This window comes from Budorcas taxicolor, chromosome 5 (genome assembly GCF_023091745.1).
Source record: "Budorcas taxicolor isolate Tak-1 chromosome 5, Takin1.1, whole genome shotgun sequence".
Taxonomy (NCBI): domain Eukaryota; kingdom Metazoa; phylum Chordata; class Mammalia; order Artiodactyla; family Bovidae; genus Budorcas; species Budorcas taxicolor.
In genome coordinates this window covers 154,738,102-154,756,370 of record NC_068914.1, presented here as the reverse complement: position 1 = coordinate 154,756,370, position 18,269 = coordinate 154,738,102, and the positions used below count along the sequence as shown (strand labels likewise).

The 18,269-nt window shown below is 39.0% G+C and overlaps 1 protein-coding gene across 1 annotated transcript in view; it reads left to right on the top strand.

Moving 5' to 3' along the window:
- Positions 1 to 806: 806 nt before the first annotated feature.
- The window catches only part of ENTHD1 (ENTH domain containing 1), an 81,740-nt gene continuing 64,277 nt past the window's right edge, over positions 807 to 18,269 (top strand). The window contains exons 1-2 of the mRNA XM_052641431.1: positions 807 to 1,155; positions 16,823 to 17,065. Coding sequence (XP_052497391.1) covers positions 807 to 1,155; positions 16,823 to 17,065 — 592 coding nt within the window. The remainder of the gene's footprint in view (positions 1,156 to 16,822; positions 17,066 to 18,269) is intronic.

Genomic DNA, 18,269 nt, shown 5'->3' with positions numbered 1-18,269 from the left:
ATTTATATGTGACAAATCTTGAGATGTCACAGTGCAAGTTCCATTTTTTTGTCCACTGTCCTTGTAATGCTTTATAATAATTTTATTTCTGGCCAAAGAGGTTCAGGGATACTTTTTTTTTTTTTTTTTAAATTTTTGACTGTGCTGGGTCTCTGTTGCTGCACCGGCTTTCTCTAGTTTTGGTGAGAGGGGGCTATTCTCTAGTTGTGGCGCTTGGGCTTCTCATTGCAGTGGCTTCTCTTGTTGTGGAGCATGGGCTCTAGAGCGTGCAGTCTTCCGTAGTTGTGATATATGGGCTTACTTGCCTTGCAGATTGTGGAATCTTCGCAGACCAAGGATCGAACCCATGTCCCCTGGCATTGGCAGGCAGATTCTTAACCGCTGGACCACCAGGGAAGTCCCAATGATACTTTCAATGGAAACTTTTAGGTCTCGAAAGACCACTTATGTTTCTGTAAATAACATAGGCTAATCCCTCGTGAGATATTTTCCCATATTGATCCTAGGAACATTTATATGGTCCCCTCAGTTCTCACTGACGTACGTGAGGCGCTGATTTGGAAACTACAGCTAGATTTTTCAGACTGAATTGCTCTTCTGGAAACTTTTTAAAAATATTTAACTTATTTTTTTCATGTATTCCTTTGCAGAAAATTGATGCCTTGTCAAGATGGAGATTAGTCATTTGTATTTGGGAGCAGCAGACTTGGGGACCAACTACTTCTCAAGGGTTCTGTAAACCAGTGACACAAACAACTATTCTGTTGCTTTCATTCCCCCGTCTCACCTTCAGATTTGTCTTACCTATGGCATTCAGGAGGCAAGTGAAAAACTTTGTGAAAAATTACTCAGATGCTGAAATAAAAGTCAGGGAAGCAACTTCTAATGACCCTTGGGGTCCTTCCAGTTCTCTAATGTTAGATATCAGCGACCTGACTTTCAACACAATTTCTCTCTCTGAAATTATGAACATGCTATGGCAGAGACTCAACGACCATGGGAAGAACTGGCGCCATGTGTATAAATCTCTTACCCTAATGGATTATCTCATGAAGAATGGATCAGAGAAAGTTATTCAGCATTGCAGAGAGGGGTACCGTAACCTTCAAACGTTAAAAGATTTTCAGCACATAGATGAAGCTGGAAAAGATCAAGGTACCAGATGAAGAAGTTTATACAGTGTGCTAGTAAAGAGTAAGAGTGTGGGAGGGGGTTACTTTAAAGCAGAGGATGGGGAAAAGTAGTTCTTAAATGTAGGAGCTACTTTTCCTCTGGGACAGTTTGGGTTTCCTGTTTAATCCTTTGTGTTGACTCTTGAGTGCCTTTGAAAACAATGTATATATATTTTTCAAAATGATGTGTGAAACTAACACAGTTAGGTGCCTGATAAAAGGACACCTCCTAGACAATGAAATAAAAGAGAGATCATGTAGTATTCATCTTTCTCAGCCTGATTTATTTCACTTAGCATAATGCCCTCAAGGTCTGTTCATGTTGTCGCACAAGGCAAGATTTCATTCTTTCGGACCTCAAGGGCATTATGCAAAGTGAAATAAGTCAGACAGAGAAAGACAAATATTGTATGATTTCTCTTACATGTGGAGTTAAAAAAAAGAAAAGTTTATAGGTACTGAGAACAGATTAGCAGTTGTCAGAGGCGGAGGGAGGGAAGAAAATGTGTGAACTATTTTTGTTTTAGTCTAAATAAATTGATTTAAAAAATAAAGTGAAAAACAAAATAAGTACACCAAAAAGATAAAAAGTGGAACTTGAGTTCCTGCTTAATTTACATATGACAAAATAGCAATGAATAATTTTCCATGAGCAAGCTTGATGATTGAAGTCAAAGAACTATGTCCTTGGAGTAAATGTGTTATTTTAGGGAGCTAATCCAAACTATTACCCCTGGTACCATTTTATAAAGATACAGGATATCATATTAAGATTTCTTTCATGAGTTAAAAGCTCAGAGTCTGTTATCAAATAGGGTTTTCTTTCAACCTGGGGTTGAATCCTGACTCTGCTGCTGCCTAACTGTATATACTAAGGTAATTTACTAGGTTACCTGAGGCCTCAGTTTAGCTATCTGTGCATTGGGATAATAACAATGTCTGTCTCATAGGATGGTTGTGAGGAGTGTAAATATGTTTGCCTAGTTCTCCCCAGAGGATGTCAGCTCCATGAGGGCAGGGACTTTGTCTACCTTGCCCATTGCTGGTTCTCAGCAGAAGAGGCACCATCAACATTTATTTGTTGAGAGAGATAATAAATGGAAGAAAGAATATGCAGTGGTCCCAATTTTGTTTAAAAAATTATATTTATGTATATGAGGTTTATTATATAAGAGTTTAACAAGTGGCCCTGGTAGGACTAGAGATGATTTTTTTTTTAAATTTTGCTGTTGTGTTTTTTGTTTGTTTTGGCTGCTCTGCACGGCCTGTGGGATCTTAGTTCCCATGCTAGGGATCAAACCTGCACCTCCTGTAATGAAAGCTCGGAGTCTTAACCACTGGAGTGCCAGGGAAGTCCCTAGAGATGATTTTTATTTTGTTTTATATATACTTGTATATTTTAAAACACAGTGTATAATTAGACCAAATAAAACTAACATGGCCATGTGAAAAAAAAAAAAAAAGAACAAAGTGAATAAACTAAGAGGCATGACAACTTAATATAATAATGTCACTGTAATTATAATTAGACTAGAATTTAGTCATAAGTGTGATAAACTGTTTCCAAAGACTATGGACTCTTCAGAAACTATGATGGGAGTAGTTTTGTGAATACAGAAAATTAGGTCATGAAGTAATATTGTCGGGGGTGGGAGAGAAGTAGGGAAAGGCTGCATAGGCTATTGCGCTGGGATGATTCAGTAGTGCCTGATATTGTTCTGCGGTGGTAAAGAATCAGCACTTCCTCCCATCTAAAGTCAAATTATAATTTGTTGAAGTAATAGCCTTATGAATCATGAGAAGAGGATAAAATTCAGTGCAGTCTCTGTTAAGTATACCTTTTAAAAATAGAGTCTTTTTTAGAGCAGTTTTAGGGCTACAGAAAAATGATGCAAAAAGTAGAGCTCCCACGCCCTTCCCCACCCACACGTGGCCTCTCCTGCTAACATCTTGCACTAGTGTTGCACATTTGTTACACTCACACCAGTAGTGATACATTAGTATTAACTAACAGTCCTCAGTTTACCCAGAGTGTTCTGCAGTTCTGTGGGTTTTGCATGGTGCCATGTGTCTGGCACTCCAGCATTGCACAGAATAGTTTCCCTGCCTTGAAAGTGCCCTGTGTTCCACCTGTCCATCCTTTCTCCCCTGCCTTGAGCCCTTGGCAGTCACTGTTCTTTCTATTGTTTCTGTACTTTTGTTTTTTTCCAGGCTCTCATATAGTTGGAATCATTCCATATGTAGCTTTTTCAGAATTTTTTTTTCTCTTAGCAATACGCTTTTAAGATTCTTCTATATCTTTTATAGCTTGAGAGCTGATTTCTTTTTTTTTTTTTTTTTTACTTTAAAAAACAGCTTCCTTGAGACAAAATTCATACACCATACAGTTCACCCATTTAGAGGTCACAATCCTATGACTTTTGGTATATAATTAATTTTTAAAATTGAGATAAATGTAACATAAAATTTGCCATTTTAAGTGTGTGATTCAGTGGCATTTGTTACACTCACACTGTGGCACAACCATCACCACTGTTTCCAAACTTTTTCATCACCTCAAACAGGAGCTCTGTAACCATTCAGCAGCAACCCCCATGCTAACCTCTAATCTACTTCTTCTCTCTCTAATTTTGCTTATTTTGGGTGCCTCGTAAAGTGGAATCATGGAGTAGTTGTTTTTGTATGTCTAGCTTATGTCACTTGTCATGTCCGCCAAGTTCAGCCATGTGAGAGGATGTAGCAGAACTTCATTCTTTTTATACTGAATCACATTAATTTGTAGGTACTTAACCGCCTTTTGTTCATCTGGTCATCTGTTAATGGGCTCTTGGTTGTTTTCACCTTTTGGCTACTGTGAATAATGCTACAGTGAACTCTAGTGTACACATTACCAGAGTCCTGCTTTCAGTTTCTTTCTTTCAGAAAGTATACTTAGGAGTGGAATTGCCGGGTCATGTGGTAAGTCAATATTTAGCTTTTTGAGGAACCACTAAACTGTTTCTCTTAGCAGCGGCACCATTTTACATTCCCACCAGCAGTGTATTAACAGGAGGATTGCTGTTAACATCCTTGGTAATCCTGTTATTGTTTTGTCGTTTTTATTATAGCCATTCTGCTGGATGTGAAGCAGTATTACTATCTTACCGTGGTTTTCATATACAGTTTCCTGAAGACTAATGATGTTCAGCATCTTCTCACGTCTTCGTTGGGCCATTTATATGTCTTCTTTAGAGAAATGTCTATCCAAATTCCTTGCCCATTAAAAAAATTTTTTTTCTGGGTTTTTAAAGAGTTCTTTATATATTTTGGATATAAGACCTTTATCTAGATAGGTGATTTGCAGGTATCTTCTCCCATTCTATATAGATTGTTTTTTTCCTTTCTTGATTAAATTTTGAAAAAGTCCATTTTATCTGTTTTTCCTTTGGTTGCTTGTACTTTGTGTCATAAGTAACAACTCATTGCCTAGTCTAAAGTCACAAAGATTTACACCTATGTTTTCTTATAAGAGTTTTGTAGTTTTAGCTATTATATTTATCTTGGGTCCACTTTGAATTAATTTTTATATATGGTGGGAGGTAGAGATCCAAACTCATTCCTTTATACCCAGTTGTCTCACTACTGTTTGCTGAAAAGAGTATTCTTTCCTCACTGAATTATATTGACATGCTTACAGAAATCAATCAACCATAGATATTTGGGCTTATTTCTGTACTCTTAATTCTGTTCCATTGATCTATTCATCTATTCTTATGCCTGTGTAGCTTCGTAGTAAGTTTTGAAATAAAGGAATATAGGCTTTACTTCCAACTCCAACTTTGTTCTTTTCTGGTATTGTTACGGCTGTTCTGGGTTCCTTGCATTTCCATATCAAATTTAGCATCAGCTTGTCAGTTTCTTCAGAAAAGCCAGCTAGAATTTTGTTTGATATTACGTTGAGTCTGAAGATCAATTTCAGGAATATTGCCATATAAATAATATTATTTCCTCAGATTCATAAACATAAGAAATCATTCCTTTTATTTAGGTCTTCTTTCATTTCTTTCAAACATGTTTTGTAGTATGCAAAGTTTGTAGTATGCAGTAGTTTGTACAAGTTTTCTTTTGTTAAAATTTATTTCTAATTTTTTTTTGGTGCTACTATAAATGAAATGATGGGTTCTTCCGTGGAGGTCCAGTGGTTAAGACTCCGCACTTCTACTGCAGAAAGCATGGGAACTAAGATCTTACACAGACCAAAAAAAAAACAAAACCCACAAACATTGTTTTCTTAATTTCATTTTCAGATTTTTCATTGCTAATGTGTAGAAATTCAGCTGGTCATCTGATTTTTGTATATTAATCTTGCATTTTATTACTCTGCTATAATATTTTCTGTAATAACTATTAGCTATAATACTTTTGGGGTATTTTGGTCTTTTTTTTAATATAGATTTCTTTGAATTTCCTACATACAAGATTATGTCATCTGCAAATAGAGATAATTTTACTTCTTCCTTTCCACTCTGGATGCCTCTTATTTCTTTTTCTCTCTTAGTTGCTCTGTCTGAAACCTCCTGTACAATGATGAATAGAAATGGCGAGAACAGACATTCTTGTCTTGTTTCTGATCTTAAGAGCGTTCAGTCTTTCACCATTAAGTATGATGTTCCATCCATCATGTGCTCAGTCGTGTCTGACTCTTTTTCGATCGCATGGACTGTAGCCCACCAGGCTCCTCTGTCCATGGGATTTTCCAGGCAGAATACTGGAGGGGGTTGTCATTGCCCCCTCCAGGGGGTCTTCCCCACCCAGGGATCGAAACTGAATCTCCTGCACTGTAGGCACATTCTTTCCCACTGAGCCAGTGGGGAAGCCCCGAGTAAGATATTAGGGAAGGGTTTTCATAGATGCTCTCTGTGAGGTTGCTGGAGTTCTCTCCTGTTCCTAGTCTGTTGAGCGACTTTCTCAGGATAGGGTGTTGACTTTTGTCAGATGCTTTTTCTGCATCAGTTGATGTTATGTGTTTTTCCTGTTTCCCTTGCACTTTTAGCAGAAATCCCACTTGGTCATGGTGTATGTCCTCTTTTTTTTAAGTGCTTATTTTAGGTCTGGTTGAGGCTTGATGATAAAACTGGAGAATAGCTTCTTGGGTTTTGAGCATGCTTTACTACTTAATCCGGAAATTACAAAGGCATCAGCTTCTATTAGGGTTAAATTTATTATTAAAATTTTGCAAGCCCAAGAGTTAGGTTTATTTTTTTCTTTAAGGAGATGATTCAAAACTACAGACATTAACTCTTTCTTTTTTTTTTTTAATTTTAAATTTATTTTTTAATTGAAGGATAATTGTTTTACAGAATTGTGTTAGTTTCTGCCAAACATCAACATGAATCAGCCATAGGTATACATATGTCCCCTCCCTCTTGAACCTCCCACCCATCTCTCTCCCCATCTCACCCTTCTAGGTTGTTAGAGCCCTGGTTTGAGTTCCCTGAGTCATACAGCAAATTCCCATTGGCTCTCTATTTTACATATGGTAATAAAAGTTTCCATGTTTAGTTCAGTTCAGTACAGTTCAGTCGCTCAGTGGTGTCCTACTCTTTGTGACCTCATGGACTGCAGCACACCAGGCCTCCCTGTCCATCACCAACTCCTGGATCTCACTCAAACTCATGTCTGTTGAGTCGGTGATGCCATCCAACCATCTCATCCTCTGACATCTCCTTCTCCTCCTGCTTTCAATCTTTCTCTTTTCCTGTGAGTCAGTTCTTCACATCAGGTGGCCAAAGTATTGAAGCTTCAGCATCAGTCCTTCCAATGAATATTCAGGGTTGATTTCCTTTAGGACTGACTGGTTTGATCTCCTTGGAGTCCAAGGGACTCTCAAGAGTCTTCTCCAACACCACAGTTCAAAATCATCAATTCTTCGGTGCTCAGCTTTCTTATTAGTCCAGCTCTCACATCCATACATGACTACTGAAAAGCCATAGCTGCTACTCTCTGCATACATCACACCCTCCTCCTTCCTTCTTTCCTACCCCCATGTCATAAGTCTGTTTTCTATGTCTGTGTCTGCAGTGAAAGTCCCTCAGTCATGTACAACTCTTTGTGACCCCATGGAATAGTCCATGGAATTCTCCAGGCCAGAATACTGGAGTGAGTAGCCATTCTCTTCTCCAGGGGATCGTCCCAACCCAGGGATTGAACCCGGGTCTCCCTGATTGCAGGTGGATTCTTTACCAGCTGAGCCACCAGGGAAGCCCTGCTGCCCTGCAAATAATTTCATCAGTACCGTCTTTCCAGGTTCCATATATAAGCATTGCGTGTGGGCTAAGTTGCTTCAGTCGTGTCCAACTCTTTGTGACCCTATAGAAAGGTTTTTCTCTCCATTGGATTATCCAGGCAAGAATACTGGAGTGGATTGCCATTCCCTTCTCCAGGGGATCTTCCTGACCCAGGGGTTGAACTCGAGTCTCTTATGTCTCCTACATCAGCAGGCGGGTTCTTTACCACTAGCGCCACCTGGAGTGTATGATATTTGTTTTTCCCCAAGAGTTAGGTTTTAAAAAGGCATTATTTTCTGCATAATGGTGAATGGGGTATAATCATTTTTGTACTTTACAAAACGGCTATGTTATTACTGTATTTACCACTATGATAATATCTTTTTAAATGGAAAGAGAGGATCAGCCTTTGCTGTAAAGAGTTTAGGAGCTATTTTGAGAAATAAAGTAGATAAGCATACAATTATCAATATACAGAAAAATAAATTTATTCATTTATACCTTTTATATGTACAAAGTATCATATGTACGGTTATGTTTGAATACACTGTCTTTCAGATTACCTAACGTTTGAATTTAGGGTTAAAGAAATACAACTGCGCTATGTTGGACTTTATAAATACTCACTTTGTTAGCATCAAGAAAGAAAAAAAAAAAGGCAAGTTAGAAATGAGTTGTCAGCAGAAGCATACTACAGTTGACCCTTGAACAACTTGGGGGTTACAGTGCTGATACTGTCCCCCTCCAATGAACAGTGGAAAATCTGCAGGTAACTTTATAACCTATTTTCAGTTTCACATTCTCAGGTTCACCCAGCAATGGATTGTGTAGTATCATAGTACATATTTCTTGAAAAAAAAATCTACGTTTAACTGAACGCACTCAGTTCAAACCCATGTTGTTCAAGGGTCAACTGCACATTCATTTGTTGATTATGGAAGGCATATTAGTTATTGATTGATAACTGGTACACACTACTAATTTAATAAATATTAATGAAAACCTATTGCATTGGGGAAAATATTACTTATTTTATGTTTTATACACTTCTCTTTTTGTGTTTGTTCTCTAGTGAGTGTAACATATTAGAATAGTAGCTCTTGAGATAATTCATACATAAATAAATGTATATGTATATTTAGGGGGTGGATACATGTGTAAAACTTTGTTATTGATGAGATGTGCTGTTGAAATAGTTCAAAACGACTGATTCTCATGATAATGTCAGGACCGTTAATGTGTTCCCAATCTACCTTTCTACTCATTTCTTTAGTTTTCAATCTAGTGCATTGTATCACCAAGCAATCCTGATATATTATCTGCTTATACACCTCTACTTGTACTTAAGATATTTCTTCTTCCCTGTAATATTCTTTCCTTGATATCTGCTCTTTGAACTCCTATTTAGTCTTCAGATCCTAGCTCAGAAGCATCTTCCTTTGTACCCACCCCCCCAACTCTCTTCCTTTCTTCACTAGGCAGAAATAATTGCTACAGCAGTTTATGCATAATATCAGAGTGGTATTTTTTATAGTGTATCTTATCTACTATGTATATCTGTCCTTATCTAAATTCTGAGGGTATATACCGTATGTTAAACGATTAGTAAATTTTTATTGAATGGAAGTCATAAAAATAGCAAGAGACTTGAAGAAAGGACTGTGATCCTTAAAAAACTGCTTGATAAGAATGATTTTGTTCAGTCAGAGAAGAAAAAAAGCAGAGTGAAATCTGTAGGGAGAAAGTAATCATGGAGAAATTGTAGTGACCCGAGTAATCTACAGCTGGATCATACCCTAGATACAGGTTATCAAGAAGAGACCAGAGAAGAGATAAAAGTAGAAGGTATTATAGAAAAAAGTCTTCTTTTTCCTCCATGGTCTTTATATTTGCTGTTCCCTTTGCCTGGAGTCCTCAGATGCCTGCAGTGCTTTCTGCATCCTTCAGATCTCTGCTCAAAAAGTCATCTTATTAGTGCAGGCTTCTGTGCTGTGCTGTGCTGAGCTGCTCAGTCAGGTCTAACTCTTTGTGACCCCCATGGACTGCAGCCTGCCAGGCACCTCTGTCCATGGGGATTCTCCAGGCAAGAATACTGATGTGGGTTGCCATGCCCTCCTCCAGGGGATCTTCCTAACCCAGGGATCGAACCCAGGTCTCCTGTGTTGCAGGTGGATTCTTTACCAGCTGAGCTACTAGGGAAGCCCACGCAGACTTCTAGATCTACCCTATTTACAAAAAAGCAGCCCTGCCCACTCTTTGCACTGATATGTTTTGCACCTTTTATTTTCTTTTTCTTCATGATATTTCTTATCAGATGTTGGTATGTTTTATCTTATTATTTATGATATATCTTCTCATACTAGAAAGTAAGTTTCATAAGGACAGGAACATTCTGTGTCTGCTTTGTCCAGGCTTCATCTCCAATGTAACAACGGTGCTTATCACAAAGAACATGCTCAATAATTAATAATAGTGATACTACTGGGGACAAAAGTTGAGAAAACAAGTCAGAAAAGGTGGGAAATGAGAGAAACTTATTTGGAAATAGTACGTTAACATTTTCAAATAATGTTCTCAATATGGTTTTATTCAACCTCCAGACAGCTTTTCACGTGAAGTAAATTTAAAGCAATGAATCAAATTGTTTATCTCAAAACATTTAAAATAAATACATGACTTTTAAAACCTGTACCTCAGGATTCGACGAACTCTTGGAAAGTGTTTTCTGCCTCTTGATGGTTGTGGAAGCATTTTCCTTGCAAAAAGTTTTGAGATGCTTGAAGAAAGTCAGTTGGCGAGAGGTCAGGTGAATATGGCAGATGAGGCAAAACTTTTTAGCCCAATTCATTCAACTTTTGAAGCATTGTTTGTGTGACGTGTGATCGGGTGTTGTCGTGGAGAAGTGGACCCATTCTACTGACCAGTGCTGGCTGCAGGCGTTGGAGTTTTCAGTGTATCTCATCGATTCATGAGCATACTTCTCAGAGGTCATGGTTTCACTGGGATTCAGAAAGCTGTAGTAGATCAGGCTGGCAGCACACCACCAAACAGTGACCATGACCTTTGTTGGTGCAAATTTGGCTTTGGGAAGTGCTTTAGAGCTTCTTCTCGGTCCAGTCACTGAGCTGGTCGTCGCTGATTGTTGGATAAAATCCACTTTTCATTGAATGCCACAATCAGATTGGGAAACGGTTAGCTGTTGTTGCATAGAATAAGAGAAGATGCTTCAAAATGATTTTTTTTTCATTTTTGATCAGCTCATGAGACACTCATTTAAGGAGTTTTTTTCACCTTTCCAATTTGCTTCAAATGCCAACTAACTGTAGAATGGTCAATGCTGAGTTCTTTGGCAGCTTCTCATGTAGTTGTAAGAGGATCAGCTTTGATGATTGCTCTCAGTTCGTTGTTGTCAACTTCTGATGGCCAGCTACCACACTCCATCTTTAAAGCTCTCGTCTACTTTGCAAAACTTCTCAGATCACCACTGTACTGTGTGATCATTAGCAGTTCCTGGTTCAGATGCGGTGCTCATGTTGCAAGTTGCCTCTTCTGCTTTACGACCCATTTTGAACTCGAATAAGAAAATTGCTCAAAATTGCTTTTTGTCTAACATCATTTTCATAGTCTAAAATACGTATAAAATGCAGAGCAAGTAATAAGTCATTAGCAAAAAATCAAAAAGCAAGAAATACACATTAAAATACTGTAAACCTAACCACATTTATTTAAGAATATATTCCAATATCAAACAGTATATTTCAACGATGCAAAACTGCAGTTACTCTTGCACCAACCTAATAGTTCACATGGCTAGTTAGTGACAGAGCCAGGATTACAGTCTAGGTGTTTTGGTTTCAGAATCCATGTTCTTAAGTACTGCAGAGATTGGTGAATGAATGAATGATATTATCCCCATCCTCCTGATGCCCGTCACACTTCTACTCTGTCTTGTCAACATGTGTGTGTCTCCAGACTTGACCAAGCATTTAACTAGTTACACATAGCAGATAGGAAGGACCTAAGAACTGAACTAGCTCTGTTCACTAATATGGAGCAGGAGCTGAGCAGTTTATCCCTTTTTGCATGTTTCAGAGTTATTTATCTTGTACCATTTATGGTATTTATCTTATACCATTCAAAGATGGTATAAGAAATGTACCCCTTGTACTCTTTACTTGCAGCTCTCATGGCTTAAAAAGTCCTTCACTCGCAGGAAGCTCAGATCTGGTGTTCTGTGACAACCTAGAGGGGTGGGATGGAGTGGGAGGTGGGAGGGAGATTCAACGGGGAGGGGACATATGTACTCCTATGGCTGATTCATGCTGATGTATGGCAGAGGCCAACACAATATTGTAAAGCAGTTATCCTCCAATTAAAACAAAAATGCTTCACTCAAGTGTAACTAATTTGGGCAAGTAACTTGATACAGCTAGCGTGACTGGCCAGTTTTCTTTTATCTTTGATTTAGGGCCCATTACAGGTAAGGCTCAAACTCATCAGAAAAGATGCCTTGTTTCCATAGTTGATTCAAGAGTCCTGAATCTCCTTGACATCCTCAGGAAGAGTGTACCATCCTCTCCTTTATGTCCACAGTGTCTGTATACGTCTGTCAGAGTACACTGATATCCATGTCTGTATCCCTTACAAAACTTGAATTTCTTTTCTTTTTTAAAAAAAATATTTATTTCCTTATTTTTGGTGTGTTGGGTCTTAATTGTGGCTCTTGAGATCTTCGTTGCAGCACATGGGCTCCAGTAGTTGTGGCGTATGGGCTCAGTTGCCCTGCAGCACGTGGGATCATAGTTCCCTGACCAGGGATCGAACCCGCATACCCTGCATTGGAAGACAGGTCCTTAACCACTGAGCCACCAGGGAAGTTCCCCAAACTTGAATTTCTTAAGGGCGATAATAGTGTTCCTAGTATTTAGTACGATGCCTGGGTGTAGGATCACCCAATAGGTATTTGGTGAATGGATGATTAATACCTTTATATGTTTATACTTTCAGCAAATTTATAGCAATTGACTTTCTTTTAGGAATATAAAAACTGTAAAAGTGATAACTGACTCCTTTAATAATAATATTTTCCATTTCTTTACTATAAATTATTTTTAATGTATATTTTTAATGCTAACAGTGCTTTATTGAGATATAATTTATGTACTTTAAAACACATGGATCTTAAGTGTACAGTTTGGCAAATGTTGATAAACATATCCATCACCCACTCAAAGAACGTTTCCATCATCCCATGCAGTTCCTTTATTACCCTTTCCAGTCAAGCCTCCCTTTTTCCTAAAGGCAAGGACTATTTGATTTCTTTCACCATGTAGATTGGGCTTCGCCGTGCCTCAGTGGGTAAAGCCTGGGGGAAGCCTGGCATGTTGCAGTCCACGAGGTTGTAAAGAGTTGGGCATGACTGAGCAACTGAACAACATTTCCCATGAAGTGATGGGACTGGATACCACAATCTTAGTTTTTTGAATGTTGAGGTTCAAGCCAGCTTTTTCACTCTCCTCTTTCACCTCATCAAGAGGCTCTTCAGTTCCTCTTCGATTTCTGCCATTTGGGTGGTGTCATCTGCATATCTGAGGTTTCTGATATTTCTCCCAGCAATCTTGATTCCAGCTTGTGAAACATACAAATGTTTCTTAAGTTTCTCTTAAGAGAACAAAGATAGTTTTGGCCTTCAAGGATATTGTACTCCAATGGAGGAAAAAGACATTTATCACACAGACAGTTATAAACCGTGGAAGCCTCTGAAAGACAGGTGTTGGTGCTGTGAGTGTGTGAAAGTGAGTGAAGTCGCTCAGTTGTGTCCGACTCTGTGACCCCATGGACTGGAGCCTACCAGGCTTCTCCGTCCATGGAATTTTCCAGGCAGGAGTACTGTAGTGGGGTGCCATTTCCTTCTCCAGTGAGTGTGTGAAGGTGGGTCTAATGTGGCCAGTGAGGCCCTGAGATACGTGTAGGGTGAGGCGGAAAGGAGTTGTTATCTCTCAGAAGGAGGCTTTCCTGAAGAAGCGAAATCCGGGCTGTTTCCTCTGCCAGGAGCTCTTCCCGTGCAGGTCTGCGCAGCTGGCTTTTTCTTGCTGTTTAAGCCTCAGCTGATATGTAACTTCCTCAGAAAGACTTTCCTTGACCGCACCCTGAATTGATGTTAGCACATCTCTCTTCTTCATTTCCTGTGAAACATGAATTTTTATCTGAAATTATCTCATAAGGGACCTTGTCTGTCTTTTCCTCACCGGTGCCCCCACTGCTTAGAATATTTCCTGAAACTTAGAGTGTACAGGAAACGGTTAAAGGACTGCGTAAGTTAACGTTCTTGAGAATTACCTGTTGCATAGTTGATCTAGAGATTTGCATGTTCTCATCCTTTGAGTTTGGGAGGAGGATTGTTCATACTGGCTTTTTCCTCATTCATTTTTCTATCCTGTTGATCCTCCTCTCACTCCACTGTGTCTTTTTTTTATTTTATTTTATTTTCTAGTTTTATTGAGATGTATTTGACATATGGGACTTCTGAGGTAGTACTAGTGGTTAAGAACCCGCCTGCCAGTAGCACTGTTTAAGATATACAGCATACTTATATCGTTAAATGATTACCACCATAAGTTCAGTGAACGTCCCTCATTTCATATGGGTACAAAATTTAAGAATTTTTTTTTTAAACTTTGTATTTTATATTGGGGTAAAGCCAATTAACAAACAACGTTTTGATAGTTTCAGATGAACAGTAAAAGGACTCAGCCATACACATACATGTATCTGTTCTCTCGCAAACCCTCCTCTCATCCACGTTACCACATGCCATTGAGCAGAGTTCCATGTGCTATACATTAGGTCCTTGTTGGTTCTCCATTTTAAATGTTACAGTGTGTACATGTCCATCCCAAACTCCCTAACTATCCCTTCCCCCATCCTCTCCCCTACCACAGTCCAGCAACCATAATTTTCTTCTCTTAAGTCTGTGTCTGTTTCATAAGTTCATTTGTATCATTTTTCTTTAGATTCCATATATAAGGGATGCCATATGGTATTTCTCCTTCTCTGACTGACTTCGCTCAGTACGACAGTCTCTAGGTCCATCAGTGTTGCTACAGATGGCATTATTTCACGCATTTGAATCCACCGTGCCTTTCTAATGGGGGTTGCCAATGGTAGCATCCTACTCTCTGCCATAGCGACAGGCAGGTGACTTTCAAGCTGGGCCACTCAGTGTCATTCTCCTGGAATTTTCAAATTTGAATAAATGACAGAGACTTCTCAGGTGACACAGTCTGAGGGGTGAGTATGGAGTGTCTGTGGCCTTGAAGAAGCGGACCTGTGAGAAGAGAAAAGGCATCGCAGAGTGGGGCAGAGGTGGTTGGGTGAGGTGCTGGCAGTTTTCTAGTCTCTGCTTCCTTTGTATCTGTAGCCCAGTTGCAACCCCTGATTTTCCCACAAGCAGTTCAAATTGAGGTTCTGTCACTAATGACCAAAAGATTCCCAATGAAATGGTATATAGCTTTTTTTTGTTTTCGCCTTCACCTCGACTAACAAGCTTTCCATCTTGTTGTGTCTTATGTAGTATCTGGGTGTTGATCTGTTGCATAGTTTAATTTCCTATTTCAGAGAATCTGTTTTCTCTCTCCTCCCCTCTCCTCTCTCTGTCTCTCTGTCTCCCTCTCCTTCTCTCTCCCCCTCTTTAGTCCCCTTCACTGTTCTCCCTTTTTCAGACACAGAGCAGTTGCTGCCCAGCTAGTTTCAGTACTATTCTGTTTTAGTTTGTTGTTGTTGTTTAGGTGCTAAATCGTGTCTGACTCTTCTGCGACCCCATGGACTGTAGCCCGCCAGGCTCCTCTGTCCATGGGATTTCCCAGGCAGGAATACTGGAGTGGATGGCCATTTCCTTCTCCAAGGGATCTTCCCAACCCAGGGATTGAACCCATGTTTCCTGCATTGGCACACAGATTCTTTACCACTGAGCCCCCAGGGAAGCCCATTATATTTTAGTACTATGTATTCATCCTTTTCGGAAATGTATTGGTAAGAAGCAAGTAGATGCCATCTTATTACTATTGTTATTATTTACCTCGTCATTGAAGCAGGTTTATTGGGTTCTTGAATCTTTTGACTTTCAACTCTGATCCTTTAAAACATCCAGGTTCCTACTCTCCAGTATCTTGGGGATGATGGGAGGTGGCTAGGGCAGTGGGAATCCTTGAATGGGAAGCTCACTTGGGGATGATTTCTTCCCAATTTTCTGTGAAGTGTTGTGGCCTCACCGTCCTGATGCTGCCGACTGCTCCTCAGGAGGGAGGCCTGAGGCTGTGGGGAGAAGCCCTTCATCCTTGTGTTTGACATTCTGCTCAAGGTAGCTGCTACTCCCTTTGAACTACTGCAGCTGTCGTCAAAGCCACCCATCCATGCAGACTCCGAGTAGAATGTTCCACATCTGCCCCATAATTTGTAGTTCTAACCTTTTCTAATTAGGAAGGTTCTAAGAAATTATTTCAGGCCAAATAACTTTCTCAGGCAGCTAAGTTGTAAATTGCAACCTGTATTTTTCATCTGTCTGGCTCATTTGCATTGCATCAAGAAGAAAATGGAGACTTTTTGGTAATTTTCTCCTTTATTGATTCATTCACTCAGTAAATATTCATTAAGTATTTACTATGGGCTTCCCTGATAGCTCAGTTGGTAACGAATCTGCCTGCAATGCAGAGACCCCAGTTCGATTTCTGGGTCGGGAAGTTCTGTGGGAGGAAGGGTTAGGCTACCCATTGCGGTATTCTTTGGCTTCCCTTGTGGCTCAGCTGGTAAAGAATCCGCCTGTAATGTGGGAGACCTTGGTTCAATCCCTGAGTTGGGAAGATCCCCTGGAGAACGGAACAGCTACCCACTCCAGTATTCTGGCCTGGAGAATTCCATATAATGTATAGTTCATAGGGTCACAAAGAGTCGGACACGACTAAGGGACTTTCACTTTCACTTACTGTGTACCAATCATTCTTCTAGACACTAAAGAGTCTCTGCCCTCATGGAGCTTGTATTCTAGGTGAGAAACCAATAAACAAGTAAACAGACACCTATATAGTACAGTATTAGGTAGTGCTCAATGCCAATTTGAAAAATGAAATAAATAATGTAGTGCTTTCAAAAGAAAAATCCAATAGCATATTAAAGATGAAAAATGTAATGCCAATGTATGATGTGATTTCATCATATGCTTGCTTCTTAAAGTGTAAGAATAGGAGTATAGGCATTGACAATTCTAATGAAATTTGGATTTCCCTCTACATTTGCTAAAGGTTTTTACACTTTGCTTATTTTTTCTTAGAATAAAATTTTATGGTAGCCTTAATTAAAATTTTCTAAGCCAATTAATGTATTTTTCAGGTTATTATATCCGGGAAAAGTCAAAACAAGTTATAACGTTGCTGATGGACGAACAGTTGCTGCATAGAGAGAGGGAAGTAGCGTGTCGGACTAGACGGCGTACCTCCTACTCTATGACATTTCCTAAAAGATTACCTGGTACAGGTAACTCACCAACAGCGTGTGCTTCTGCCCCTACACCAGAAATTCCTGTTTCAGAGAAGAAGAAAAAGCTTCTTAAGGTTGCACGGCTACATAATAAAAGTGCGTATAATGGGCATTGGCCTAAAGTACAATAGATATCATTTAAGAACAGTTAAAAAGTAGAAAACATTGGGTTTTAGTACTGAAGTATTAATACTATATCAGTAGTACTGTTACTACATGAGACATCATACTGTAGACAGTGATGAAGGATACTGTTCAGTAGATGATTTTATGACTATGTCTGAATGCAGTTATCTGGGATGCAAATAAAACGTTTTTGAGCTTTAAAGGTATTAAACTAGTACTATCCTATTTGGCATCCTGATTGAGTTTTAAGATGTTAATCATAACTGGAGATGAAGGAGAACTGTGTTCGGAGACTAGGGGTCTGGGTGTGCACACATTTGCATTCTCTGATCCTCCAAATCAAGACATTGACATTAAAAAATGTGCCTCCAAATTCTGAGAATGCTATAAAACTCTTCTAGGAAAGTTCCCTGTGTTATATAACCCTTTCCTTTACCTAAAACTTTAAATCTGGACTGCTGAAAACTAGTTCTTCTTAGAAAAGAAGGCACTTATTTTTAATGTTTTAATAGAGATCAGAAAGAAAAGGCAGTTATCTTTTCTACTGAATTTGCTGAAACACAAAGGGAAATCCCATGGACAGATGAGCCTGGCGGGCTATAGTCCACGTGGTCAAAAAGACTCGGACACAACTTAGCGATTAAACAACAACAAAGGAATGTCATTTTGCTCTAATTTCTCCAGTATAAACCCTATTAATAAATTGTGTGTAAAGAATGGACAGTTTGAAGAAGCAAAAACATTAGTGAAATGTGACTTAGGTAACTGGCCCTTGAAAGCAGCTTCACTTTGTGCCATAGTGAGGGGCATAGTAGGGGTAACATATACATATGTTATGTTATGTATATATATGTATGTTACATATGTTATGTATATATATATTTATGTTACATATGTTACATATATGTTACATACATATAGGAGCACATAGTTGAAAACATTTTCAAACACCTGCCTCCCAGCTTTATCATGTAACCATATTAAGCAAGATATTGAAAGAGAGACATTCCAGGTGTCAGTTAAATATTGAAAATTTAAAATGTTAATATTAATGCCAGTACAAAACAATCCTGCTAAAAATCGTTAAAGTATAATACTATTCTGACAAGTCAAGAGTTCTCAAATGTTCACTCCATTTGTACTGGTGTGGACAGGGCAGTTGAAAGATAGTAAA